At 50.4% G+C, this 26,529-nt stretch overlaps 2 protein-coding genes across 2 annotated transcripts; both read left to right on the forward strand.

Moving 5' to 3' along the window:
* The first annotated feature begins 7,870 nt into the window (after nucleotides 1-7,870).
* HMOX1 (heme oxygenase 1) lies at nucleotides 7,871-14,118 on the forward strand. Its single transcript, XM_066184013.1, has 5 exons — nucleotides 7,871-8,051; nucleotides 8,385-8,505; nucleotides 10,824-11,315; nucleotides 11,923-12,034; nucleotides 13,386-14,118. Exons 1-5 carry the CDS (start codon nucleotides 8,020-8,022, stop codon nucleotides 13,520-13,522), a joined length of 894 nt encoding a protein of 297 aa, XP_066040110.1. The 5' UTR covers nucleotides 7,871-8,019; the 3' UTR covers nucleotides 13,523-14,118.
* A 2,059-nt stretch (nucleotides 14,119-16,177) lies between these two features.
* MCM5 (minichromosome maintenance complex component 5) lies at nucleotides 16,178-25,425 on the forward strand. The gene is made up of 17 exons (XM_066184651.1): nucleotides 16,178-16,236; nucleotides 16,492-16,674; nucleotides 17,532-17,658; nucleotides 17,755-17,883; nucleotides 18,166-18,338; nucleotides 19,597-19,752; nucleotides 19,845-20,011; nucleotides 20,602-20,773; nucleotides 20,876-20,987; nucleotides 21,741-21,884; nucleotides 22,191-22,256; nucleotides 22,816-22,992; nucleotides 23,096-23,208; nucleotides 23,422-23,550; nucleotides 23,793-23,935; nucleotides 24,508-24,635; nucleotides 25,065-25,425. Exons 2-17 carry the CDS (start codon nucleotides 16,508-16,510, stop codon nucleotides 25,164-25,166), a joined length of 2,205 nt encoding a protein of 734 aa, XP_066040748.1. The 5' UTR covers nucleotides 16,178-16,236; nucleotides 16,492-16,507; the 3' UTR covers nucleotides 25,167-25,425.
* Nucleotides 25,426-26,529: the final 1,104 nt, after the last annotated feature.

The following is a 26,529-nucleotide window of genomic DNA, read 5'->3' on the forward strand; positions in this document are numbered from 1 at the left end:
TTTATGAAGGATACCAGCCTGTTCACACTGGTGATGCTTTAACACTGGTTCATACCTCAGCTGGCTCATAAAGTTCTCAATGCCTCCACCTCCCTCAGAGCACTGCCTGCAAATTCCTCAAAAGGAGAAATGAAGACATCCCTGAATGAATATCCCGAGTATGGGGAGTTCAAACTCCTCCTGACTGCCTCTGGGATGCCCTGAGCCCACCTCAGGGTAAAGACCCCATCGTCAAACTCACCTTGTTTTTAATTCCCCAAACAGCCAGCATGGGACCTAGCAAAGCCAAGAGGGAACTGTCCCTAAGGAAGACTTGAGTGCAGCAGAAATAGGTGGCAGCTATTTTCGTCAAGCGATAAAGAGATGGAAAGCATTTTTGGTGTCTGCCAAGTGAGGTCAGTTTGAATCGATGGCCAACAGGTGAAAATGCAGAGAGCTGCTTGTGGCCCCCGGGGTGAGCCTGTCCAGTGACAAGGTATCTCTTTTTCAAGTAATTGAAAATATGAAGAATGGAGATGAAGGCATGGAAAGATTCCGAATTAGTACTGTCGTATTTATCATAGAATATTACAGTAATAGCTTGAATAAATTTGCAAGGTTTCTTTTAAGAAAGAACCTGGGGGGAAAAAACTGTTAGGTCTGCAAGAGATCATTTTAAGTAGAGGCTTAGCACTTTGCATTGGCAAAAACTACATCATGATTTAAAAAAAAAAAAAAAAAAAAAAAACAAAAAACAAAAAACCACACAGCACTGTAAGGAATTCTTTTAAATGCCTTTCCCTTTTTAAAAGTTTTCCGGTGTTGTTTTAAAAAGAACAGCGCTGCGTGCTCTCTCTGACCACCAGATGGCTGCGGTCCCTCGCACACCCAGCCCGGGCTTCCCGATTGCAGAGGACAGCCCCTCCCTTGGCAGCGACCTGCTTGGCAGGCTCTGTCACCGCCCGGGACAGAAACAAAACAAAGTTTTTCTGTATTCTAGTTTTATGCTGCAACCATTAGCCCTGTGCAGCCTCTCACAGCAACCACTCCAGAACTTGCATTCATCCACACGTTGTGACTGCACGGAGGATGGGAAGGGGTGCTTGTGCTCGGCCTAAGCATCCATTAATAACCACACTGGGAACAGCATCCTGACCTGGGCAGATATTTTGCATGACCCAGAACAGCTGTTGCTATGCCAGATGAAGAAAGACATAACTTCCTTGTACTGGGTCAGAGTTGCTTGGCATCTCTAAAAACTAAATATACGCTAAAAGTTAATGAGAATTTCCATGATGTTTGGGTAGTGTGATACTTGGCATGCCAGTATCACATTCATACAAGCAAAAAATCATGTTTTTCTCTTACGAACCACTAACCTCCAAACTACATGATTTTTTTAAAAGGTGGTAGCAAAAGTATGTCCCGATTTCCCACAGCATTGTCTCACAAAGTCAGCACAGAAGCGTCCTGAGCCAGTGCACTGGGAAGGCTGTTCTCCATTCCACAGAACTTTCATGTTGCTTTGCCATGTCAAAACTTCCTCAAAGTTTATTCTGAATAACAAAATTCTCCCACCCTTCACAAAATGAGAATAAAGACACTTCCCCATTATTTTAGATTACTGTTGGTGCTGCTAAGGGTGGATGAAGACAATATAAACAAATGAGAGGAAAAGTAGGTGCTCTAGGGCTCAGGAGCAAGGGAATAGAGATGGCCATTGACAGGATCACTCCCCATGAGTACAGGTTCACTGCAGTGCTGTCTTCAGCAGCCTTCCTGCAAGGCTGGATATCGGCCGGTGTCAGTTCTTGGATGGGGTGTGCAGGGGTTGCTACACTGTGCAACTGAGAGGCTGGGGCCTCAGCCCTGCCGAGGAGACTCCTGGGGACTCTGTAGCAGGGATTTTCTTGGGGGTGATCAGGAATTCCCTCGCAGCACAGAAAAGCTACATGTGCCTCTATCCAGGCACTTGTTTTCCTAGCCAATCTTGGCAGAAAAGCGGGGATCAGGCACGAAGGAAATTTGACAGCAGGGTGAGGCAAGGACACAGATTTCTGGCTGCTTTAGGGGAGGCTCTTTCATCAGCACTAGAGTGGTAGGAAAATCTGTGTTTAGAAATGTTGCTGTGAGGCACTTCAGTGGTATTTTTAGTTGCTTGACAAAAAAAAAAAAAAAAAAAAAAAAAAAAAAAAAAAAAATGTGGGCGATCTGCCAGCAGTGCCCCGCTGCCCCTGGGCAGGGACGTGTTTTGTGGTGGCATGTACACCATGAACCACCAGTTTCAGCAGGGCAGGCTCACCACTTGCCGAACCTTTGGTTCCCTCTCGGCCTCTGCCAGACCACACCCGGCAGGCGAACACTTCAAATCCCACGTTGCCTTGTTAATGATTATCTAGCTAAAGAGCAGCCGCCATCGCCCCGAGGTCCTGCTGTGCCCAGCACTGCTCAGGGGAAGGGCTGAGCCCAAAGCCCTGACTCCTCGGTGCCTGGGATTCTAGGGAATGCATCCCCCCAAAAAGAGGGTGTTCTTGCTGTACCGGCTGCAGTCCGTAAGCTCCATCGTGCACAGGCTCTCCAATGCTGAGCCCACTCCGCCCTAAACCAAGGTCTTTGAAGTAACATCTGCCCTTTCTAACCCTTCTTTGGCTTATTTCTCCTCGTCAGCATGTACCTGTCACCCTCTCAAAACAGACAGCGTCTCGGTGGGGTAAATAAGGTCCTGCCTGCCGGCCCTGGAGCGATCTTTGGTAATAAGTGAAGGAGGGAGCACAGTCTATGCCATAGACACCCTAGGTGTGTCTTGAGTAAGTCACTTAAATGTGGCACATCCTGAATGCCAGTCTCTTAAATGGATTAATTCCCACACATAGCTCCTGAGTTTGCTGTTTTCCACCAGCACAGGTGAAAGCTGGCTGTCCATCCGGCACCCCGGTGTTCCCATGCCTTGATTCCCCTGTATGGAGCAGAGACTGTCCCGGTCCCACAGCAGATGGACACAGCAATCCTCTGCGTCCCCAGGTCAGAGAGGTGTGCCGCTTTTCCAGCTTGAAACTCCAGCTTTTCCAACCTTTCCTGCCTCACCCGGTGCGGCTCTGGGAAGGACAACTGAAAGGGGAGTATTTTGTGGCTGCAAATGATGCCGCATGTTCCGCCAGGGCATGAGCGCCAAAACCCGCAGGCGCCTCCCGCCAGTGCTGAGTCACGCTTTTCCCAGCGGGGGCGTCCTGCTGAGTCAGGGTCAAGCCGGGCCGCCGCGATTGCTGAGCACAGGCTGTGCGAGGGGCTCTTTGCTGAGTCACCGCCGAGCGGGATCCACGTGAGGCTGTTTATGGCAGGGCGGTCCCTCCGCAGCGCCGGGGTTGCAGCTGCGGCTCCTGGTCCCGGTCCCAATGCTGCGGACAGCTCGAGAAATCTCCAGAAACAGCCCCTTCCTGTGGCCCAGCATTTCTCCTGGACCAGGGAACCAGGCAGAGGTGATTTGGAAACTTTGCGGGGAGTGGGGACTTGGGTCTCACCTTCTGTGCAAAACTTGGCTTCCCGTTCCTCCTTCTGAGAAAAGGGTGTGAGCAGTGTGGTACAAGGTCCTCTTTGTTGCATAGCTGTGATTTTTCAAATCCAAAGTTTCACAGTTTGTTCTGTCTCGTAGTCAGGGCACACTTTGTTTTCCACAGTTGTGGCACTGAAACAAAGGAGGGAGCGACACGGATTGAAACATTTGCACAAATGGGATTTTTATTTGCTAACTCTGCCCCATTCCCTTTCACGCCTCCCTTTGACTGCCAAAGCAGCTCCTAGCTGGACATAGGATTGATTCCCATGACCACCAAGACTCTAGGAAGCGTAGTGGGCTCTATGCAACCTCTCCCAAAACTTCAGCCCAGTGTACCCATAACCTGCCGTGTGCTTAAGGTCACTGCCTGACTCTGGTCAGGCACATGCCTTACAGGGCATTTGCTGTGTTCTCCCTCCTTCTCCCTGCTCTGTTTCCAGACAGCCCAGGCTCTCTCCTTGCGCATAGCTATGTGTTGGAGACACCAATGTGCTGCAGTACACATGTACCCATGCATCTATGAAATGAATCTTTTCATTGTAATCTGCATTTCCTATTTTTGTCATGCTGGTTCATTTATCCTGGGAAATCTGCCTGCATCTCCATCTCCTACCACACTTTCCAGCGTTCCTGTGTGGGAGGTTTGCCTAGCAGAGCCATGCCTATCTGTACAACCCTCCAAAGGTACCAGCAGCGCCAGCCCCACGGACAGCTGCAGCACCTGAGCTCTCCACAGGGATTTCCAGTGCATTGGACTCTTTGCCTCCTTTTTTCCCACCTGTATCTTTGATCTAGACTGGGATTTTTGAATGCTGAGAGATCATGAGCTCAGTCAGTTCTGCCAAGGCGGGGCTGGGAGAGGTAATTTCCCTTTGGTAAACACAACACACAGGATATCCCTGTACACTCCAGCACAGACTCCTTTCTGCAGCCAGTCATTTTAAGCAGTTAGTGTAACTCCTTTTTCCGCTACCATGACACAGCAAAGCCTGGTCACTGAGTCAGCTTTCCGAGTGCAAACCAGGCAACTGCATTTTGCTGTGTCACGGTGTGAGAGAGCCCGTTAGTCCCCCTGAGCTGGCTAAGGCTGGTTTTCCCCACGGAAGCCGGGCGGAGCTGAGCTGCTGGGAGCTGCCGGCCAGAGCCCAGCATGGAACAGTGCTACCCACAAGGGACTCAGGAGAGCTGACTTTGCATCCCGTGACTGCCTGTGTAAATAGACATTTCTGGCCATAAATCTACTGGCAAAATAGGCTGTTAATGTACAAAGAGGAGAAAATTCCCCACTTCCCTGTTCAAGATGGAAACACTGACCCCTCATTAACTTTGTTGTTTTTAACTATTCATCTCCCATCTCATGACTAAGCATTTTCTCAGGGGCTAGGATGTGCAGATAGGCTTTAAAGCCCAGCACGAACTTTTACAAATATCTTGCCTGAGGCTACTTTATTCATCTTGGCTAGAAATCCCCTGGGCAGTTTTGCTGGTGTCCTCACAATGAGTAGCTCTGGCACCACCCAGCCACAGCTCACTGGAAGGGCAGGAGACAGCAGGACTTCTGGCAGGCACAGTGGAGACCACAGCTCTGATACTTCAGTGATATTCAAGCAGAATTTCCTAGTGACCTGGATGCAGGCTGCCTCTGATTTCCCATGGCCCACTATGCTCTGGGAGCCAGTTTACTCCTTCCACTAAAAGCACTCACCTCTCTCCCCATTCACTGCTCCCAAGTGCCGACTTCCAAAGTTCTCTTAGGAGGAGATGGTCCCTCACAAGCCCCTTCTGGCACATTGGCTTGCTCAGTGTCACTGACCTCCTGTCCATCATAAAGCAACAGCACAGCAGAAGCAATTCAAGCCCTTGCTGCAGAGCACTGGAGGGGCCAGAAATGCTCCAGGCCAGCAACTGCAAAGATGATGACACCCCACTTTCAGTTCTCCTTCCATCTTGCTGTAGGGCATTTGGGCCTTTCCCAAACCTAGGCTCAGTCTCACAGCTGCTCCATCCCAAGAAACCCAAATCAGAGAAAGATCAGACAGCATAAATCACTTCTGGGGTGTGGCTTGCTTGTCTGCACCTTTGCAAATCTCCTGGCATCGGTGAGCTGCATCTCTTGAGACCTGCCCAGGGGAAGGTAAAGCCCCAAGAGCCAGAGGAGGTACTGCTCCATGTCCTGGGGCAGTATGGTTACAAGCCAGAAAACCTACCTGGAATGGTAGCAACATGACTAGACACCCTCTCTTTCTTTCCCCCAGTCTCATTCAGACCTACCATAATCCTGGATGAAAGGGAAAAGGACTTATATATATATATATATATATATATATATATATATATATATATATATATATATATATACTTTATAGAGCCTCCAAGCATGCAGCTTCTTGTAAGAAGGCAGGTGGGCAGGCTGGGGACAAAATCATTAGCTTAAAAGCGCCCAGAAAGTCCTCAGGAAGAACTGGGTGCATTGCCAGGGCTGCAGGTGAAGGGAGGGGCAGGGCTTGAGGATTGATTTTTTTCATATTATTTCACAAAATGAATAATATACTCTCATAATTCTTATTCTCGTATAATTCTCATATATTTCCTACTTCCCTCCACTAGAACTAGAGGTTTCAATTTGTGCTCCAGCTTCCCCTGTCAGAATAGGACTCACTGAAAATGACAGAAAACAAGAGCTTTAGAGAGTTATGCCAGCGGGAAACATTCATTTGGGGGCCATTCCTGTGGCAAACTGGTATCAATATTTTCAGGAGGGACTGGCCATGGGGCTGTCTGCTCTACACATGGACTCTGTACTCTCAGGAGATGTTTGGGGCTTTGTCACATTTGCTTTGAAGATTCAGACATCCTGATACATTTATTTTACCTTCCAGAAAAGCAAGCAAGTTGTCTGCAGCGGCATGGGGGCAAGAATAGAACGTGTCAGCTTTTGCCAGCATGCACTGTTGCTTTAAAAGACTAAAGCAAGACAGGAAAAGTCTGGCTGAGTCAGGATGGAAATGCTGAGTAATCCTTCCTGAACACTGCATGCCAGATGTCTGCTGGAGTCAAAAATAGAAGCCTGGAAGCATATTTTTTCTAGAACAGCTTTTTAACCTACAGCCCCCAGCCCTGCTGGGGTTGGTGCGGATGCAGTGACAGGAAGACAGGCGAGGTGCTGGCTTGGATGGCAGCATCCACAGAGAGGACTGGCTGCAGAGGGACGGCAGATGCCAGAGTGCTCCTTCCACCTAGGCTCTGCCTCCCCCACCGCCTCCTGCACCACTGTACCAGGAGTTTTTCACACCCACAGCCACAGGAGAATGATGGTTCTAAGTGCCCTGCTCTTTTGGGCTGAGCACAAATGTGTGCTTTTCCAAAGTACAGCCAGCCAGTGCCTCATCTGTCCCTGCTAGCCCAGCTTCCAGCATAGCTACAGGTGGGAAAGAAGAGCCCAGCTTCATCTGTTGGCTGCTTCACTGACCACTTCATAAAAAAAAAAAAAACAAAACAGCAGAGCAACAGCTACTGGCAGAAGCACCATGTCCAACTCTTTTCCCAAATCAGAGAAATGATTTGCCTTTGAAAGTCTCTGCAGACTTCCTCAGTTTCCCACAAGTCTTGTATGGTATCTTTTCAGCTACCCCAGCCTTCTGGGGATCTGGGAGACGATGTGCTATTTTCCTAAATTGCCCTGCACGCTGCTGTGGTGACAACAGGAGCCAGCTGTCAAACTAATCAGATGCCATTGTTTCCATGAGCAAAAGAGCACAGAATGGATTTTGCTGCACGTCAGTGCTGGCACACCTGTGCTGGCTCTGTGCTAAGTGACAGGGTTTACTGCCCAGTGCCAGGGGCAAGGGGAACTGCACAAGGGCAGGTCTGGCACCTGCAGGCCCGAGCGGGTACATCCATGAGCACAGAGATGGGAGATGGGATGGTTTATACCTGAGCTGTGCGAGAGCAGGTGGCAGTGAGTGCTGGATTAGCTCTCCAGGCAGGGGGCAAGGCACACAGACTGGGGTGTAGGGTGAGGAGCCTGCCCTCTGTGCCCCAGGCATTAGCCCTGTAAATCCACCCTCTTTGTCCAACCCCGCTGTCCCCAGGACAATGAGCACCTCTTGCAGTACCTGGGCTCTGCCTTCCACAGGCAAGGCACTGAAAGGGTTACAGAGCCACGTACCCTTAAAAGAGAAGTTTCTGGACATCCTCTTGTTTTCGCTTAGTTATCAAGATGCATCAGGTGACTTCCTTCTGGTTCCTTGGGGCTGCAGGCCAGGAGAGGGTGACAGCCAGGCTGGGAAGGGAAGTGCTGTTGTGTTGCAAGAAGTTTGTACTCGCACTGAGGTCAGCGGTTTGCTGCTCACGTGGCCTGGCAGTATAAAGCTGGATGTGGGAGTCAGGCTGCCCTGCTCAGAGCTTCACTGTCCTGGGAGCTGAAGGGAAGGAGGAAAACACGAGCAACAGCAGGGAAGCAGAGGAGTGAAACGACGTGGACAAACATGGAAACTTCCCAGTCACACAGCTCCGAAAGGTGAGAGCGGAACGGGAATGAGAGGGAAGCGTTTTGTCAGAGGAGTGTTGTGTTTCTCCCCTGGCTTTTAGGCATGCTGTTCCTGTTCCTGTTCTGCGGGGAAAGGCATGCTGCTGCCTCCACCTCTGGATGGAGTCTGTCAGTCTTCCTTGCTCAGGACACTGTCTGGAAAGCTGGTGCTTTCTGATTCCCATCCACTTCTCTCGGGAATGTTCTGCTCCTTTTTCTGCCATCCCGGGCAGAAGAGTCCTAAAATCTGTTTTGTTCTAGAGAGCTAAAATCTGTTTTGTCAGAGGAGACAGCACTAATACCTGTTTGACTGTTTTTCCCCAGGATGTCCACAGACCTGTCAGAACTTTTGAAGGAAGCTACCAAGGAGGTGCACGAGCAGGCAGAGAACACACCATTCATGAGGAATTTCCAAAAGGGGCAGGTGTCACTCCAGGAGTTTAAGGTATTCCATAGCAGCACTGTTCAGGGATGGGATTTCCTCACCAGTCAGATCAGATGGGCTGTGAGGGGATTAAAGGGGGAGGATAGGACCAGTACAGGTAAGGAGGATGGGGACGTGATATATCAGCATCTCCTATGAAAAACATGAAAAACATAAAACTTCTGCACCCTGAGGTCTTACTGGCTCCTCTTGCAGAAGGTGGGGAAGGACTGTGCACATCACGATGGGCAGCCAAGCTGAAACAGAAGAAAGAGATTGATGGGACAAATGCTATTGCCTTCCTCTTTCTTCATAAATGCCTGCATGTTAATTATTGCCAGTCATAGTTAATGGAGATAGAACTATGTTCAGATACTTGAGCAGCTGAAATGCCCAAAAGAGGGGGAATTCTGTATTTACAACATACTAGGCAGCTGCAGCTAGAAATAATGATGGGGTGGTGAGAAAGTGAGGATATGGGATCAATGCTGGCACTGAACTTTGCATTGTCACTTGAGTTACACCACAGCTGAGATCATGAACAATAACTCAAAAGCAGACTGAGTTTGAGCTATCCATGTCTGCTGCTAACAAGCAGGAGCCTGTTGCTTTTTTCAAGATAAAAGAAACATTTCCACATATTAGCCTAACCTGGCCAGATACAATTCCTGGGATCTGAACCACATAACAAAGCTATGAGCAAAACCAAAGCAAACACCTGGGCCAGAAATTCCTGAGAGGCTATAGGATGTGACGCATGGACTTGCAAATAACAGCTACCGATTCAACCTGTGGGTTAATTACTTTGTTGTTGAATTGTTCTGTGGCAAATAAATCCAGAGAAGTACGAAAGAGACTACTTATTTCTGACAGGTGACATTCAGAATACTTAGCCAAGCATAAATTCAATCTCAGGTCCTGACTTCCTGCTGTTAGAAATATATCATTGGTTAGGCAGTGAACTTTGAGACAGGCAAGGATGTAAAATGACCTTCAGGAATAAAACTTTGTTTCTTAGATGATTCTTTACATGCTGTCAGGCAAATGAGAGGGTACATGGATATTAAAAATTAACAAGTTTCAAAAGCCATGTTTCTCATTAAACCACTACCTGCCTCTGAAAACAATCACTTGAGCTATATTTTTGCTTAATTTGTAAGGCAATGTTTCCATATTTTGTTTCTTTTCTGGCAAGCTGGGTAACAGGTTACTGTTTAAAAAACTCTGTTTTTGTTTACTCTCTTGGCAGACCTATATATCTGGCCTGCTACGTGACTCCCCAGATGGTGGATATTTGTTTCCACAACCAATCACTGCCCATGTGCTTATCAATGTCCTATTTGCTGCCACAGTGGGGAAAGGTTGAAACAGGAACTCTGTCACTGCAGAACTGACTCCTTTGTGAGAAAGTAAACTACTTTCTCTCCTGTGAGCAGCATAATCCCCCCTCCCCAAACCTGACTCACCTCTACTGCAACACCTTCATCTTTTACTATTTGCTGCTCACAAGGGGTCCTAGGGTAAGGAAAGGGTGGTGCAGGTGTAACAGCCTCTGAAAACAGAATGCCTGGGGAAGGAAAGAACACAGCTATATTGTCTCAGACCACGTGGAAAAGCTGGCAGATAGAAGAAAGTATCGCATAAGCTGGGAAAAACAACAATAACAATGGTTTCAAAATAGAAGGGAGAACACAGCCTCACAGCACTCCATCACAAAGGCATCTTTCAGAGGCAGGCTGTGCCTCCAGATCCCTTTTATCTTGTCTCCCTGGGGCAACTGAGGAGGCAACGCCATTTGCATGCCTGAGTGAGAAGAGTGGTAGTGCCTCAGTTCCCAGGATAGTGGGATGCTGACAGGATGAGTATGTTGAAAAATAACCAGGGTGTGTCATCATCTTACACGGCCCCACAAAGGGAAGCCACATTTTGGAGCATTCAAATTTGAACAATGTACCAGAAAGGGTACCTTTGGGAATACTCTCTCTATTGACTGAGGGAATGGGAAGAGTCCAGGAATGCTTAAACAGGGCTCCAGTTTACATTACATCAAGCTGCAAGACTTTAACTTGAAGGCAAGGCAGTGACTTTAAGAGCAAGTAAGTCCAATACCTGCTGGAAAGGCATCACCTGATTGCTCTCTCAAGCAGAAGGGGAAGGGCTAAATAGTGTCTCCCTGTACCTTGCACTGTTTTCCACATGGGAAATCTGCAACATCACAGATGTTTGTGACTCATAATGGGTGTGCCCACAAGTACCTTTTTTGTTAGTACAATTTATCCCACAGACTTGAAAAAGACAAACAGGTGCATCTGTAGCTCATCCTCTTTCTTCTCTTTCAGCTGGTTACAGCATCCCTGTACTTCATCTACTCTGCTCTGGAGGAAGAGATTGAACGTAACAAGAACAATCCAGTTTATGCCCCTGTGTATTTCCCAGTGGAGCTGCACCGCAAAGCTGCCCTGGAGGAAGACTTGAAGTACTTCTATGGCAGAAACTGGAGGGAAGAGATCCCATGTCCTGAGGCTACTCGGAAATATGTTGAGAGGCTCCACTATGTAGGCAAGAACGAGCCAGAGCTCCTGGTGGCCCATGCCTACACTCGGTATTTGGGAGACCTGTCTGGGGGGCAGGTGCTGAAGAAAATTGCCCAGAAGGCCCTCCAGCTTCCCAGCACTGGGGAAGGGCTGGCTTTCTTCACCTTTGATGGGGTCTCCAATGCCACTAAGTTCAAGCAGCTCTATCGCTCCCGCATGAATGCTCTCGAGATGGACCTTGCCACTAAGAAAAGAGTCATGGAGGAGGCCAAGAAAGCATTCCTGTTAAATATACAGGTGAGTAACAACCAGCCATCCCTGCCAGCCCACATCCTCCCTCAAACAAGCAAATAGATACAGGGGAAATAGAAGGCCAGTATTTCCACTGGGGAGTTTATGAGAGGTTGAGCTGGTCAGAGTTGGATGACCATGCTTCTCCAACCTGGGAGCCGAATAAAACAGTGGTCTCTGAAAAGCTCTTCTCCCTCCCTTAGAGTTTGAATCCAGTCTCTTCCATGTGCCACTATTCAGATATGAATGAGGGTTAATACTGGGAGTGGGGGTTACCATCTAGTATCTGTCCTGCCTCTGTGGTGAAGTTCCACAGGACTGCTGTGCACTCTGACTAGGTGGCAGGTACCTTGCTTTCCTTCCCATCAGAAGAGGGGCAATAACCTTCTCTTTAGCTGAAAGCTTTACAGAAGAACCCGTAAAGCACACAAGGAGTTTGAAAGATATCCTCTTGACCTCACAGGCAACTTTTGTTCTATGCAAAATGTGCCAGGACACTTAGACTGAAGCCTCATGTCTTCCTCTAGTTCCTAAAGTTCCTGGGGAAAGGGCAAGTGGTCCAGTGAAAGGACAAGAAGAGGCAACATAATGAGACCCTGTTCCTTCTTCTCAGGTGTTCGAGGCGCTGCAGGAGCTGGTGTCCAAGGGCCAGGAGAATGGTCACCCTGTGCAACCAAAGGCAGAGCTTCTTCGCACAAGGAACATCAACAAATCACATGAGCACGGTAAGACACTTGTAAGGGCAGGTGCTTCACAGTGCTCCTTCCTTTCCTTCTCCTCCCTTCCTCTGTCCTTGTTTGTAAAAGCCACTGGGAAACAAGCATGAAGTGTTTGTCCCATCTCTTCTCCAGCCATCAGCAGGTAGTGCAAGGAGAGGCACTGCTGTGTGCAAAGCTCCTTATAGACATGACAAAGCAAGGGTAACACATTTGGGCTCTCCAGAAAGTGTGTCAGTGAGGAAGCTTTACAAAAAGAGACTCCTCTCTCCACCTCCAGGGCTTTAACAAATGTAAGGTTCATTGACCACAGGGAAAACTGACCTTGAGTTCACAGAAGGAAAGGCATCAATTCTGGGTGCTGCAGATCAGCCATGGTGCTGCAATGCTGACAGAAGGTTCTTCTGGACACAGTCCTATCCAGCAGCCTGTCCTTTTGGATTGTATCTCCCTCTGATCATTTTCCTGCCTTCCAGAAGTATTTACTGAAAACACTCCAGAGAGTGTGCTGGCTTTATAGTGAGCAGTGCTCTGAATGGCAGAATCTAATCAGCTTGTCAGTCAGGCTTGTACCTGCGTGAGGAGTGAGCTCAGATGACTACAGAGCAGAGTGGTTTCCATGATGACATGCAATTCACATAAAAGCTCCTTATGGCATATCCATTCTGAAACTAAAACGGAGATTTGTTTCCAGAGCATACTGGATTGAAACACAGTTTTTCCATGCCAAAGATGAAAAGCAAACCTTGCCTTAAGTATATCTAGATCGATAGTGAACTTAAAGCCGCTTCTGTGTGAAAGGCACTAAAAGTTCTGTGAAACTTTGCCATTCGTTTCCCAGTACATGCATACAAGTAGGATTTTCAGGAAAATTTGGTGTTGGATGAGGAATCCCATCCTTAAGTTGTATTGCAAAAATTGCTTGGAGTGCTGAAGACTGTTCACTGTCTTTAGATGCTTAACTAATTAAATCAGTGAGAAGTAGGAGACAAAATGCGTTTTGAAAATCTAACTTCGGTATTTGTCTGTCCTCTGCGCACATCAGGGGTTTGGTGGAGCTGGGCAGTGCAGGTATAAGCCTGTAAGGAGACAAGGGAAGAAGCTGGTAGTCACCTACAGTCAGAAGGGCTGTGGGCTTTTGTGATTCCCAGGTCGTCTACTGCTTTCCTTCTCCACTGGGAGAGCAGAACCTGCTGCCACTGCTTCTCCCAACTGGGCTCTGGGCTTTCTCCTTCTTCCCTGGATGACTCCAGCAGGGTGTGCTCTGGCACTGGGGAGAGCAAACAGTACACATTAGCAGCTTCTTTTCACAACCTCTTCTCACTTGTCTTTATTTGCTTTTTCTCCCTATTTGATCTAGGTCCAGCAGCTGGGAAAGAAAGTGAGAGGACAAAGATGAGAAACACAGACAGGACACCCACCACTTCCCTGGTGCGGTGGATCGTGGCACTCAGCTTCCTCGCCATGACAGTCGCTGTGGGCTTATTTGCCATGTGAAGAAGCAGGACCTTCACCTCCTCTTTGTGACTTCCCTCACCCTGAACTAATCCACCATCCCCAGTCCTTGTGAGAGAAATTACCCCTGACTGGGTACTGTGATCTTGGTTCTGCCACTAATACTAGGAGACCTTCCTCCCCAGAAATCAAAGAGTGCTGTAAGGAGGTTCAGGCAAAGTCTCTCCTGTGCTTAGTGTGAACTCTTCTCAGAGACTAACTTTATCACCAAAAACCAAGGGTAGAAAAGGCTACAAACAATGGCCAAGAATTGTCACTGCTTTACAGAGTGCCTACAAAAACCCTACAGGATCAGAAACACAGCTTTGATACCTGTCTTTCCTCAGAAAGACAGAGCTCCTCGGAGCTCTGTTTGCTCAGTTTTTTTATACTGCTAGATAATACTGTGATCACTTTCTCTATGGAGCCACACGGCTCCCATGGGTTACAGACGGTTTTACATGACAGTAGAAGGTCTTTGTTATTTCTTTCTCCAATCATTTTTGATCTTTGAAAAACAAAAGACAGTTGCTGAAGATACAGTGTCATTCTTGTCTGGTTGTATAATTTATACATATAATAAATTTCAGTGTAAAGTATTCAGGCCTGGTGTTTCCTATTATTAAAGCCTTACCCAGGGAAAAAGGAGGTGTCTTTCTTCCTCCCGGTTTTATGTCTTTTGGAGCTGCTGCCTGCACAGACATGACAATAAACAGAAGTGGGAGCTATCATCAGAGCCAGACTCTGCTCCCACTCAGTTCTAACAATAACCTGTTATAAACTGGGGCAGGTTCCTTCGGCTCCTACACACTGCCCTCTATTTCTAGAAACTGCATGAAATTCAGTGAGCGTGCAAAGTATTTTTAAGGGGTAGAAGTGGTACATAAGAGCTGGTTGCTGTTCTATCATAAGCAAAAGGTGATGGGATGGGACCCTCAGCTGGTTGAAACCAGGACAGGTCTCCCTGAACTTCCAGCAAAGGGCTGCATTACCAGGCTGCCTTTGCAAGAACTTCAGTGTGAATCAGAACTGCAAGTATGTTTTCACCACCCAAAAGTTAAAAGCATCCTAGGTTTTGGTCGAGGCAGCTGAATGGGAGGCATCAAGCACACAAACACTGCCCTCATCCGAGTAGCAAACCAACCCCCTCACTCCCAGGACGTGACACACTCGTAGCATTGCTAAAGGCACTCCAGACACACAGCACTGCCAGAGCAGCCCATGCACACAGCTTGCTTTCCCTGCCTTTTGCTGAGGCAGATCTGGAGGGCTGGCTTTGTATCCAGCTACAGGCCCTGCCTGCTCCAGGAGCTCTCCCAACATAGGAGAGGCTGCAGGTACTGACAAAACTGCTGTGGTATCACCTCAGAGTCCTCTCTTTCTACCAGAAAGCGTCTGTGATCAACCTGTCGTCTTGATCTGCCTGTTCTGGCTGTGACCTTAATCCCAAAGACACATGTTTCTACTGATCTGTTTTAATGACCAATAATGAACCTGCTCAAAGAACAAGAATCAGAAGGCAGGTCCTGCTGAGAATGAGCAATGGGAAAACAGGATTGTCATCATTATCAGGCTCTTTTCTACTCTGCATCCCTTCCACAACCCCTTTTAGTAATTCTCTCTTTGGAGCCACCTGCCAGAAAAAATTGTTACTTCTCAAAAAAGATAGTCGGGTGTTTGAAAAGCAAGGATACAAGGCTTGATAGTTATTTAAATACCATAACTTGTTCATTCAGGTTTGAATTAAGTTCTACCTATTGAGTCCCTCTAAACCATCCCAACTAAACAACTTTGTTCATTCAAACATGCTGAGGTAACTAAGATCCCAAAGAGCCAAACAAATGCCCATGAGCTCAGAATCGCACTGCACCACACTCAGCCCCTCTCCACCACTCAAGGAGCCTGACTACAACCTCAAAGTTGGAAAATATGGTTTCCGACTGATATCACACCCTCCCTGCTCATGGCAGGAGAGAGATGGTGCTTTGGGTATCTCACAGCCATTGAGCTATTGTTGTCACACATTGAAGACTCCAGACTGAGCCTTAAGTCTGCAGAGGTAGAGACTAAGACTTTGTACTTGTCTGTGATCTTTATTTCTCAGGGGCTGCAACTCAGACCTCCCTTGCCATGCACTGTGCTTCCCAGCTTACTCTTCATTTAGGGCGCGCATTACCACACTTTGGAAGGGCCAAAATGCGCATCCAGGGACCTGCCAGCCGTCCCCTTAAATTCACTAAGAGCCAGGAGGAAGGCATCCCGGAGAACTCCTGTCCTGAGGCCCCGAAGTAGTGACGGGGTCCAGCTGTCCCAGAAGCCTACAGCAGTAATTAATTCACTTTATTCCCGCACAACCCGGGCCGCTCCCCCCACCCGCAATGGTATCACCCACTCCCCCTCTGCGCCCCGCCGCAATGGTCCGGCCCACCCGCCATTTCGCCTCCCCCGCCCTCCGCTCCCAGATTTCGCGCCAAACCGCCCGGGGCGGGGAGGGGGCGGATCGCTCTGGCCAATCAGCGGCGGCAGCGTTGCCGCGCGCTCCCTTTCGGGGCGGGGCGGGAGGGCGGCCGCGGCCCAATCGGCGGCGGCGCTCGGCGGCCGGGCCAATCGGTGCGCGCAGCGGCACAGGCGGCGCGCGCGCCCTGCGCCGGTTTGGTTTCCGCCGGGCGCCGGTTTTGCCGCGAAAAAGTTGTCAGCGAGTTCCGGCGGGGAGCGAGGTGCGGAGCGGCAGGGGATCGGGATCGGGATCGGGATCGGGATCGGGATCGGGATCGGGATCGGGATCGGGATTGGGATTGGGGTTGGGATTGGGATTGGGATTGGGATGTCGATATCCCTGGGGCATTGCGGGGAATGAGCGCGGCCAGTGCGTGGGGTGGGGTGCGGTGCGGGGCACTCGGCGAGGGGCCGTCCCGCGGGACATTTGGGGAAAGGAGGCGGCTGGGGCTGACCGAGCGTTCTCGTCCCCGCAGCGGAGCAGCAGCCGCGATGTCCGGCTTCGATGACCCCGGCATTTACTACAGCGACAGTTTTGGTGGAGACGCGTCTGTGGACGAGGGGCAGGTTCGGAAGTCGCAGCTGCAGAAGCGGTTCAAGGAGTTCCTGCGGCAGTACCGGGTGGGCACGGACCGGACGGGTTTCACTTTCAAATACAGGTGCGGCTGTGCCCCTTTTCTCCTTCTGAGCCTTACCCTTCCCCACCTCCACGCCCAGTCTGCTCTTAACCTTCCTCCTGCAGTGCACACCCCACATACACAATAGGCACTTTGTCTCTTCTCGTAGGTTATATAAAACTCAGTATTAAGAGATGTTCGTATCTAACCTGATAGAAAAGCAGAGGTCTGGTGTTCTCACAAATTTTTAGGCAGCCAGGCAGTGGAAAAGGTAGCAATAGAGGGATCCACGCTGCCAGGCTTGCACTTAGTTCTGAGATTCAGGGTCTGTATTTGAAGGTGTAGTGCTTTCTGGTCTGGAGAATTGTCTGTATCCATTAAACCACTCTCCACATGTGCCTTCCTAATCTATGAAATTCCTTTGGCCACCCTTTGCCTATGCAGTTTGGAGACACAACATTGAGAAAACATGGAGATACATCATAAACAAGGGCTAGAACAGTCTTTCACCTCTGAATTTCATGAATCCTGGCATTTTTAAGCAAAATGTTGTCTGTTCTGTTATTACTTTCTTTCTTTTAAACCACTTCTTATGTATAGTAGTTATTATCCTACACAGAAATTTTCTCCTTGTTTATCTGGTCATGTAGCTCCAGTAAATACTTCATATTGCCCCTGCAAACACTGGTGGCCCTGGTCACCTTTCAAAGCAGGCTTGGGTGAAAGATTGCCCAGGTTCCCCTGCACTTCTCCTAGAACTCCCCTAATTTTCCCTGCTTGCTTTCCAAACCAAGGACTTCCTGCAGAACCTGCCTTTTCTGATCCCTGGTTGTTCTAAGGCCACTGTGGGTGACTGGTGCTTTCTGCCCTGCAAACCTTTGCCGCTTCTTGCCTTCTAGGGATGAGCTCAAACGGCACTACAACCTGGGGCAGTACTGGGTGGAGGTGGAGATGGAAGACTTGGCCAGCTTTGATGAAGATCTCGCAGACTATCTTTACAAGCAACCAGCAGAGCACCTGCAGCTGGTAAGGATGGAGGCTGCAGCCTAGAACATTGTTACCAGAGCAGCTCTGATGTTCTGCTGTAACAGACCCACTCATAGCCCATTGTTCCCTCTCTAGTTGGAAGAAGCAGCGAAAGAAGTTGCAGATGAGGTCACTCGTCCTCGTCCCTCTGGGGAGGAGACTCTCCAAGACATCCAAGTGATGCTGAGGTCGGATGCCAATGCAGCCAACATCCGCAGCCTGAAGGTGAGGTGAAGTGAATTGGCTGCTACGCAGAGCAGTGTCTGTGTGGGTGTGGTTGCAGGGGAGCTTTTGGTATCTGATCACAAGTCACTCGCTAATTTACAAGACTCTGCAGCTTAAATCTGATTGCAAAGGGCTGTTACTGCTGGTTCCTGCTGCAGGGACATTATTGCTGTTAGTGATGTTCTGCACAGAGTGTTCTGTCTTTTGCTCTCACGCTTTCTAGTTTCTCATCCATCTTCCATTGATGGCTTTCTCACCTTCCCTTTACCTTTCCCTTTTCAGTCTGACCAGATGTCCCACCTTGTGAAGATCCCTGGGATTGTAATTGCAGCAACCCCTGTGAGGGCCAAAGCCACCAGAATCACCATCCAGTGCCGCAGCTGCCGCAACACCATCAGCAACATCACGGTGCGCCCGGGCCTGGAGGGCTACGCTCTGCCCAGGAAATGCAACACGTAAGGACTCAAAAGGGCGTGCACCAGCAGGCTAGAGGACAAGAAAAGACTGCATTCTCTCTTCCATACATTGCGGAATCTGCTCCCTGTTCCACAAGGCAGCAGCGTCTGCACTGCTCTGCCTCCACCCTTGGTGCTGCCCCTGTGCCAGCGTGCAGTTCTGGCTGGCAAGTTCTAGCTGTCCATCTGTGGTCATGCTGGTTGTGACCCTGCATGGTCAGTGCTGCGTGCAGTGTTGAGTGACCGTGCCCAGGGAGTTCTTTTTATTCATAGGGAATTTTACCTGTTGTACCTAAAGGTTCATTCCTGCTTCCAGCTGTCCCATAATACTGTATTGAGTTGCCCTCCTCTTTTCCAAACAAACTCCTTGCTTTCACATTCCCACTCCTGAGGGAGCTGTTTTCTGTTACCTTCCTTAGGGATGCTTTTCTTCTAGCCTTTTTATCCTGCTTTACAGCTCTTGGTGCCTCCGAGAACTGTGAGCATAAGCCTGCCATTGTGCTGCACCTCTCGAGGCAGCCAGTCCTGGTGGGTTGTGTCTTTGGGCTCATACCTGCCAGTACTTATTTTCTGCACCTGAACTCTAATGTAGCTTGTATGGGGTTTGGGCTAGGGATCATTCTTGTGTGTGGTCTGTACAGCACCTCACTCCCGATCCCTGACTGCATGAGTGCAATCTGCACTCTGGTGTTGCCCTCCCTGAAAGCCCTGCATGGAGTCAGGCATCAGTTGTGCCACTCTGAGACAGCAGCAGGACGTGGAGCTGCTCTTTGTCTCAGAGAGCTTGTAATCTAGCAAGGCACATATGTCTTGAGAGACTGGGAGGTGGATGTCAGCCTTGTCACATTGCTAATTGCTTTCTCACCAGAAACCACTTAACATTTGCTTCGTGCATGAGGTGGTAAAGAAAAATGCCCTGCTGTGTCACTGAGTCTGTGCTGCTACCTTCTGTGTAATTAATGAATTACCTTTCCTGCCTATAGCTAGCACGGGAGGGGTGGGAGGCAGGGAGAGTGCTCAGACAAGTGTCACCCTGCCTCTGACTTGTTCTGATGTACACATTTAGCACTTGTTAAAGACAAGACAGAGGGCTTGGTGGCCTTTGGTCTGGGCCCGTGTGTCTGCCCTTACCTGCTGATGTGGCACTGCTTGGAAGAGGCAGCTGCCCCTTGCTATCGCTGTTGTCCCCTCCACAGATGTGCTCCAAGGGGTGGCTCCTCAGTGCTAACAGCCTGCCCTGATTGATCTCTCTGCACAGAGAACAAGCTGGCCGCCCAAGGTGCCCTCTGGACCCTTACTTTATCATGCCAGATAAGTGCAAGTGCGTGGATTTCCAGGTCCTGAAACTGCAGGAATCCCCGGATGCTGTGCCACATGGGGAGATGCCCCGACACTTGCAGCTCTACTGTGACAGGTACTGGCACAGCCTTCCCACCCTGCCCCTGCTGGCTCTTGCTGGTGCCATCATTTGCCACCACCATCCTCTGCTTTCCCGTTTCCTCTTAGGTACCTGTGTGACAAAGTTGTCCCAGGGAACAGAGTCACTATCATGGGGATCTATTCCATCAAGAAATCTGCGCAGAGCAAGAACAAAAGTCGTTACAATGTGGGGGTGGGCATCCGGAGCGCTTACATCCGAGTGGTGGGCATCCAGGTGGATACGGAGGGTTCAGGTGAGGGTTGCTTTTGGTGTGCACTTGGTCTGTGTTGGTAGCCTGGTGTTGGGAGGCACTCCCCACCCTGTTCCTGAACAAGGTCATCCCTCAGCAAGAAATGTTTGAAATCACAGCCTTGGTCCTTCTCTACTGTGTATACAACAGAAGGTTCAAGCCATTCCAGGGGTCTGACTCGCCCTGGGTTCTCTATAGTCGTGTCCTGTAAGGCTTTTTTAAGTTGTATTAAATGAGGAGGTCTCAGCCTGAGTCCTCCAGGGTGTTTAAAAATCTGCTAAGCCATCCCTGAGGATCCCAGCTGAAGTCCATGGTTAAAATTTTATTTAAAACATTGTCCTCACTGTAATTCTTCTGGTTTCCGCAGAGCTGCTTTGCCAAAGATCCTTGCTTTTTCTTACTTGTCTCTAAGGACAACAGCCTGCCTTGCTGGGTTAGCAGATGCTTGCCCTCTCTTACCCTTCCCACCTGGTGGCACTTGGCATGACCTTCAAGAGGGGATTTTGTTTGTGGTGTGTATGGGGGGAATGATACAATTTCCTTTAAAACATCCATTTGTTCACTCTTGTGTCATTCCCCTCATCCCTGTACAGGACATAGCTTCAGTGGCTCAGTGACCCCTCAAGAAGAGGAGGAACTTCGTCGCCTTGCTGCCATGCCCAACATCTACGAGACCATTGCCAAGAGCATCGCGCCCTCCATCTATGGCAGCACTGACATCAAGAAGGCCATCGCCTGCCTCTTATTTGGGGGCTCCCGCAAGAGGTGCGGAAGAGTCAGCTTTTGTTATCAAAGTCAGTGCTTTGTTACCAAAACAAAGGCTCACCATCTCTCCTCCCCCTCTTCTTCCCAACCCCATCACTCCAGGCTCCCGGATGGGCTGACCCGCAGAGGGGACATCAACTTGCTGATGCTGGGGGACCCTGGCACAGCCAAATCCCAGCTGCTGAAGTTTGTCGAGAAGTGTTCGCCCATTGGGGTACGTGATCTGAGGTGCCCACTTGCAGTACATCCCTTTTCTCTGTTCTGCTCCTTGTCTAGCTCGAGAGACAAGACTGTGGTCACAGCAGACACCTGCCTGTGCATCCACAGGTAGACTTGCTGGCAGAGGCATGAACTGCCACTTTCAGTAGTAGCCTAGAAGGGATGGGGAATGAGAGAGGGAAGGGGAAGAAGGTCATGCCTTTTATTAAGCTGTGAGGCAGACTGTTTGCAGATGTCCAAAGACGTGCCTGGCGCTGCTTTTTATTGTTGAGACTTGACCAGCAGAGGGGCTGGCTGGTCAGAACAAATTAAGTTGACTGCATCTCAGGCACGGACCTCCAGCCTGAGCCCAGGCATAGAATTATGTTTTCAGCTGTGGTTTTTTGTAGTCTCTATTAAACTCAGCCTCTGACTCTGTTGTTCCCTCCAGGGGCAAACAAAGCTAATGCAGCAGCCCACCAAACAATGAATCACTCCCTCTTCTGTACTTATTATCTGTGTTTGTGTCTGCATGCCCTCCAGTGTGTCACAGCGGCTTAGTCTGGGGCTTGGGATGAGGCAATAGTCCTGCTCTTTACCCAGCACATCTGCTTTTTACGTGTGCTGAGGGCTTTTCCTGGAGGTTCTTCCCCCAGGAGCTCTGGATTTTGCGGTGCCAGGGGTGCTTTGTCTCTCAGCTGCAGCAATGGGCTCCTGGGTGCTGCTGCAGCTGATGTACAGTCCCTTTCCTTGTCCCACATGCCACTAGGTGTACACATCAGGAAAAGGCAGCAGCGCTGCTGGCTTGACAGCCTCAGTGATCCGTGACCCTGCCTCCAGGAATTTCTTCATGGAGGGAGGAGCCATGGTGCTGGCAGACGGAGGAGTGGTGTGCATCGATGAGTTTGACAAGGTACCTGTGGGGCTGCCTGTGTGTGAGTGGGAAGGAGAGCCCTTGGGATGCCAGCCTGTCCCAGGAGAGCCCAGAGCTGCAGAAGGAAGGGCAACTCAGCTCTGAGACTCCCCCTGACTTCCTTTCAGGGAAGGTCAGGGAGATGGGGCTGCAAGGGAATTCAGTTACATCCTGCCCTCTTGGGCAGAGGTCCTCACACAGCTTTATGTTGGGGGTCACTTCATTAAGTGTGTAGCTGAGGTCTGGCAGAGGTGACTGATGGTGACTTTTTCTCCTTGCCTGGTTTCTCTCACCTGGGATGAAAAGATGCGGGAGGATGACCGTGTGGCCATCCATGAGGCGATGGAGCAGCAGACCATCTCCATTGCCAAGGTGAGCTATGGATTGATGCATGCTGCCCTGAGGTGGGAATCTGAGAGCCCAGCACATCTTTTGGCAAAACAGCCCATTTTAGAGTCCAGGCAGTGGTATTGATGGTGCTGGTGTCTCTGGTCTGAGACCAGTCAGCCCTCCCTGGAGGCTTTGGGCAGCCTGAACTTCATGGCTTCTCCTTGCTGGTGGCTGTCAGGCTGCACCTGCAAACCCACTCTTTGTGCCAGAGCTGGCCAGGAGGACGCAGCCCTGTCTGTCCAGTGTTTGTCTCAGATCACAAACCTGGGGTGATGTCTCCTGTGTCTCTGCCTTTGACAAGAGGTCTTAAATGAAATTACTCAGTGCTCAAGTTTCAGCTGAAGCCAGTCCCCCTCCAGAAGGACATGTGGGTCTGGCCCCATAAATATAGAGCAGTTGAGTGCTACTTATGGGGTTTTATTTAAATGCAGGTGATTGATAATGAGTCTTGAAAATGGCTTTCAGCCTTTCACTGAGTTAATGACCTGCTGTGACATGGAAGTGGTCTTGACACCATCCTTTTTTTTGCCTTTGCCCACAGGCAGGAATCACAACCACACTCAACTCCCGCTGCTCAGTTCTGGCAGCTGCCAACTCTGTCTTTGGGCGCTGGGATGAGACCAAGGGCGAGGAGAACATTGATTTTATGCCCACCATCCTGTCCCGATTTGACATGATCTTCATCGTTAGGGATGAGCACAATGAGGAGCGAGACATGGTGCGTTGAGCCACGCAGGTGCAGCTGGGGTTCGTGGTGCCCCGTTCTTTGGGAGGGGGAGGCAGGCACGTTCCTCCTGTCTGACTGCCTTCTGCTTTCCCAGACACTGGCCAAGCATGTGATGTCCTTACACGTGAGTGCCTTGACCCAGACCCAGGCCGTGGAGGGCGAGATCGAGCTGAACAAGCTGAAGCAGCTCATCTCCTTCTGTCGGACGTGAGTGACAGGCGTGTCTTTGGCAGCGCCCAGGCCGCGCAGTGGGAGGCAGGGATGAGAGGCAAACCACCCAGCACTCTGGGTGACCTTTCTCTTAACTCCTGCCGTGAAAAAAGCATGCAAGAGGAGCTCACAGTGGTGCTGCAGCACTGGGAGGGGTGCCCAAGGACCCTCCCCAGTGGCACTGCGTCCAGCTCCTGTGTCCCCTTGCAGGAAGTGTGGCCCTCGGCTGTCAGCAGGGGCGGCGGAGAAGCTGAAGAACCGCTACATCCTGATGCGCAGCGGCACCCGCCAGCACGAGCAGGAGAGCGACCGCCGCTCCAGCATACCCATCACTGTCCGGTGAGCGGCTCCCCCTCCTCGCCCCCCAAAACCTCTGGGATTAGGGTTGCATTACCGGGCTAATCCAGGAAAGGGGGTTGGTGTGGTGCTGCTATGTGAGGGTGTGGCCCCGAACACTGAAAGCGCTGTGGGGGGAGGCTGGAGTACCTGGAGTGGGGTAGGTGGGGATGGCAGGAGTCAGGGGGGAAGAAAACAGCCTTGGAGCTGCAGTAGAAAGCAGGGAATGTTTCCTGTGGCCGCAGGCAGCTGGAGGCCATTGTTCGCATTGCCGAGTCCTTGGCGAAGATGAGGCTTCAGCCCTTTGCCACCGAGGCAGATGTTGAGGAGGCCTTGCGGCTCTTCCATGTATCCACGCTCGATGCGGCCATGTCGGGCAACCTGTCAGGTGAGGAGGGGATGTTCCGTGCTGCGGGTAGGAGAGACATGCTGGACCTGGCTGCTCAGAGCAGGGAGAAACGAGCTCCTTTGCCCAGGACCTGGCTGTCAGGGGCAGGTGCTGGACCTCCTTCCTGAGGAAAGACAAAGCAATGCTTGTGGCAGCAAGGGGCCACTGTGGCTGTGGGGCTGTGCCTCACAGGGAGGGCAATGGCAAATGACACTGAGGATCTCCTGTGCTGCTCAGGGGAGGGCTGGGCTGGTCCCTTGTGGTCCCAAGGGCAGAGTTGGTGTTGGACATGGTTACCCAACCAGTTAATCCTTTAACATCTTTCTGGAGGGGGGTGAAGACAATGTTTCCTTGGGCAGCAGAATGGAACAAAGGGTTTGAAGGAAGCTACAGCAGTCAGGTCCACATTCAGTTGTTTGGTTGGAGTTCCACAGCCTTTTACAGTGGATGTTCATGGGTTCCCTAAAGTCTCTAAGCTGTGTAGGTATGATGGGAGGCACAGGAGGTGAGCACTTTGTCTTGGAGAGTGACTTCTGGGCAGCACAGATAGCTCACACAGTGTCTCCCTGCAGGGGCAGAAGGCTTCACCACGCAGGAGGACCAGGAGATGCTGTCCCGCATTGAGAAGCAGCTCAAGCGCCGCTTTGCCATCGGCTCCCAGGTGTCTGAGCACAGCATCGTCCAGGACTTCATGCGGCAGGTGGGTCAGGGACTCTATGGCGGGCTGGGCGGTGAAACCAGAGACCCCAGGCTGCTGTGGGGGCCATGAAAACCCTTCCTCAAGAGCGGACTGGCGAGCCTTTTGGTCATGCTTTTGAGGTTTTTTGTAGGGAATGATGTGCACTGATTGCAGAGTTTAAGGGGACTCAGGCAATTTTCTGCAAAAGCTCTGAGGTCTGGGGCTGTTTTGGGTCCTACCCTTGAAACCAGAACTGTTTGATTTGTGACAGTGGCTGCTGTCAGATCTAAAATAGCAAGAGGGGAAAGGGAGCCATTAGTGTCTTGGACTATTGGACTTGCTCTTTCTCGGGAATCCTAGCCAGGCTTTAGCAGAGGTTACAGGTTTCCTGCTGAGCTTCTGTCTGCTATTCTGTGCTGGCTCATCTTGCCCTGCTGTCCTCTCTTGCAGAAATACCCAGAACATGCCATCTACAAGGTGCTGCAGCTGATGATGCGGCGGGGGGAGATCCAGCACCGTATGCAGCGCAAGGTCCTGTACCGCATCAAGTGACCTCCCTTTCCCAGGCTGCAGGAGTGAGCTGATGCTGCTTGACACCAGCCCAGGAGCAGGCAGAGTGCCCCTGGGAGTTGGGCCCTGCTCCTGAAAGAAGCTTTTCCTTGGGGGGCCAAAAAAGCCCCAGGCCTCCATCTTGAACCAGAGTTTGGGGTGGTCAGGGTGTCCTTTGTGTGCTCTGTTGCTGTGTCATGTCCATGTTTCTTTGAACTCCAAAAGCTTTTAGTTTGTATTAAAATAAAACCTGATGTTGGTAGCTCGGGATCTTTGGCCCTGAGGGGCAGAGGGGATGGCTCTCCTTCCTCCTTCGGAGGGGGTGCAGTACTTTGGATAGAAAGGTGTCCCTCCTGCCTGCCCTCTGTTATGCACTTAATCTCACTCAGGCTCCAGCCTCATGAGCAGCACCAGCAGCCCTGAAGGCAGAAACTCATTTCTCACTCAGCGTTTGTCTATTAAGGCATAAAGCCTGTTGGCACAGGCTGTCCAATTGGGCTCAGCAGTGCAGAAGGCACTTTACCCACTCCCTGTGTGCAGTCTGCCACTTTCTTCTCCCTCAGCCAGTGGCAGTGAAGGAAATTATTTGCTGTTAGTTCCCTGCTCTTTGCTAATCCCTCTTTACCTTCTCCCAGGGCTGCAGCAGGGTGACCCTTTACCCTGCAGTGTTAAAGGGCTGTATGAAAGTCTTGCTGGAGGCATGGGCAGAGTTCCCTGCTTGCTCCAGTGAGGATGGGGATGCAGGATAATCCCCATGGGCTATGTGCTCTCCAAAGTCCCTGCCACCTCCTGCTTTATGCCAGTGGACTTGGGGAGGATTGTCCCACACAGCAGCTGGACACTGCCCCAGGGTGTCCTTATGCAGCTGCTCACCCGTCTGCATTTGCAGCACAACCTTGCACTTAAGACTTGGCAGATTTTTGTTACTTCTAGCAAATTAGTAGTGGCTCTCTTCAGTGTTCTCACAAAGATGTATGGTGCTGGTAGCTCCCTGCTCAGCAGCTTGGGGCACCCTTGGCTGTGAGAACACTGGTGGGGGCCTTCGAAGAGAGCAGAGTGATGGGTGAGCAAAGATGCTGCACATCGTGGACAGGTTGGTGCCTGTGTCTGCTTTCAGGCTGAAAATCCCCAGGAGAGGTTTCAATAGCAACAAACATTCAGGGCCAGCAGAGGGTACCAGAGTCTTGAGGATGCCAAATTGTAGCCCTGCTTGTGGCACTGCCTCCCTCTCCTAGAGGGGAAAGCAAGGGTTTCAGTGGGCTGTGGTGGGGTGTGCACTCAGTCTGGCAGCTGCCACGTGAGGGCTGGGCCCCACTGCAACACTTATGGGTTCAACAATATCCCTCTGCTCCTGGGTTTCGAGAGA

Source organism: Chamaea fasciata, unplaced genomic scaffold (assembly GCF_029207755.1).
Source record: "Chamaea fasciata isolate MVZ Bird 193981 ecotype frontalis unplaced genomic scaffold, bChaFas1.0.hap1 SCAF_5, whole genome shotgun sequence".
Classification (NCBI taxonomy): Eukaryota; Metazoa; Chordata; class Aves; order Passeriformes; family Sylviidae; genus Chamaea; species Chamaea fasciata.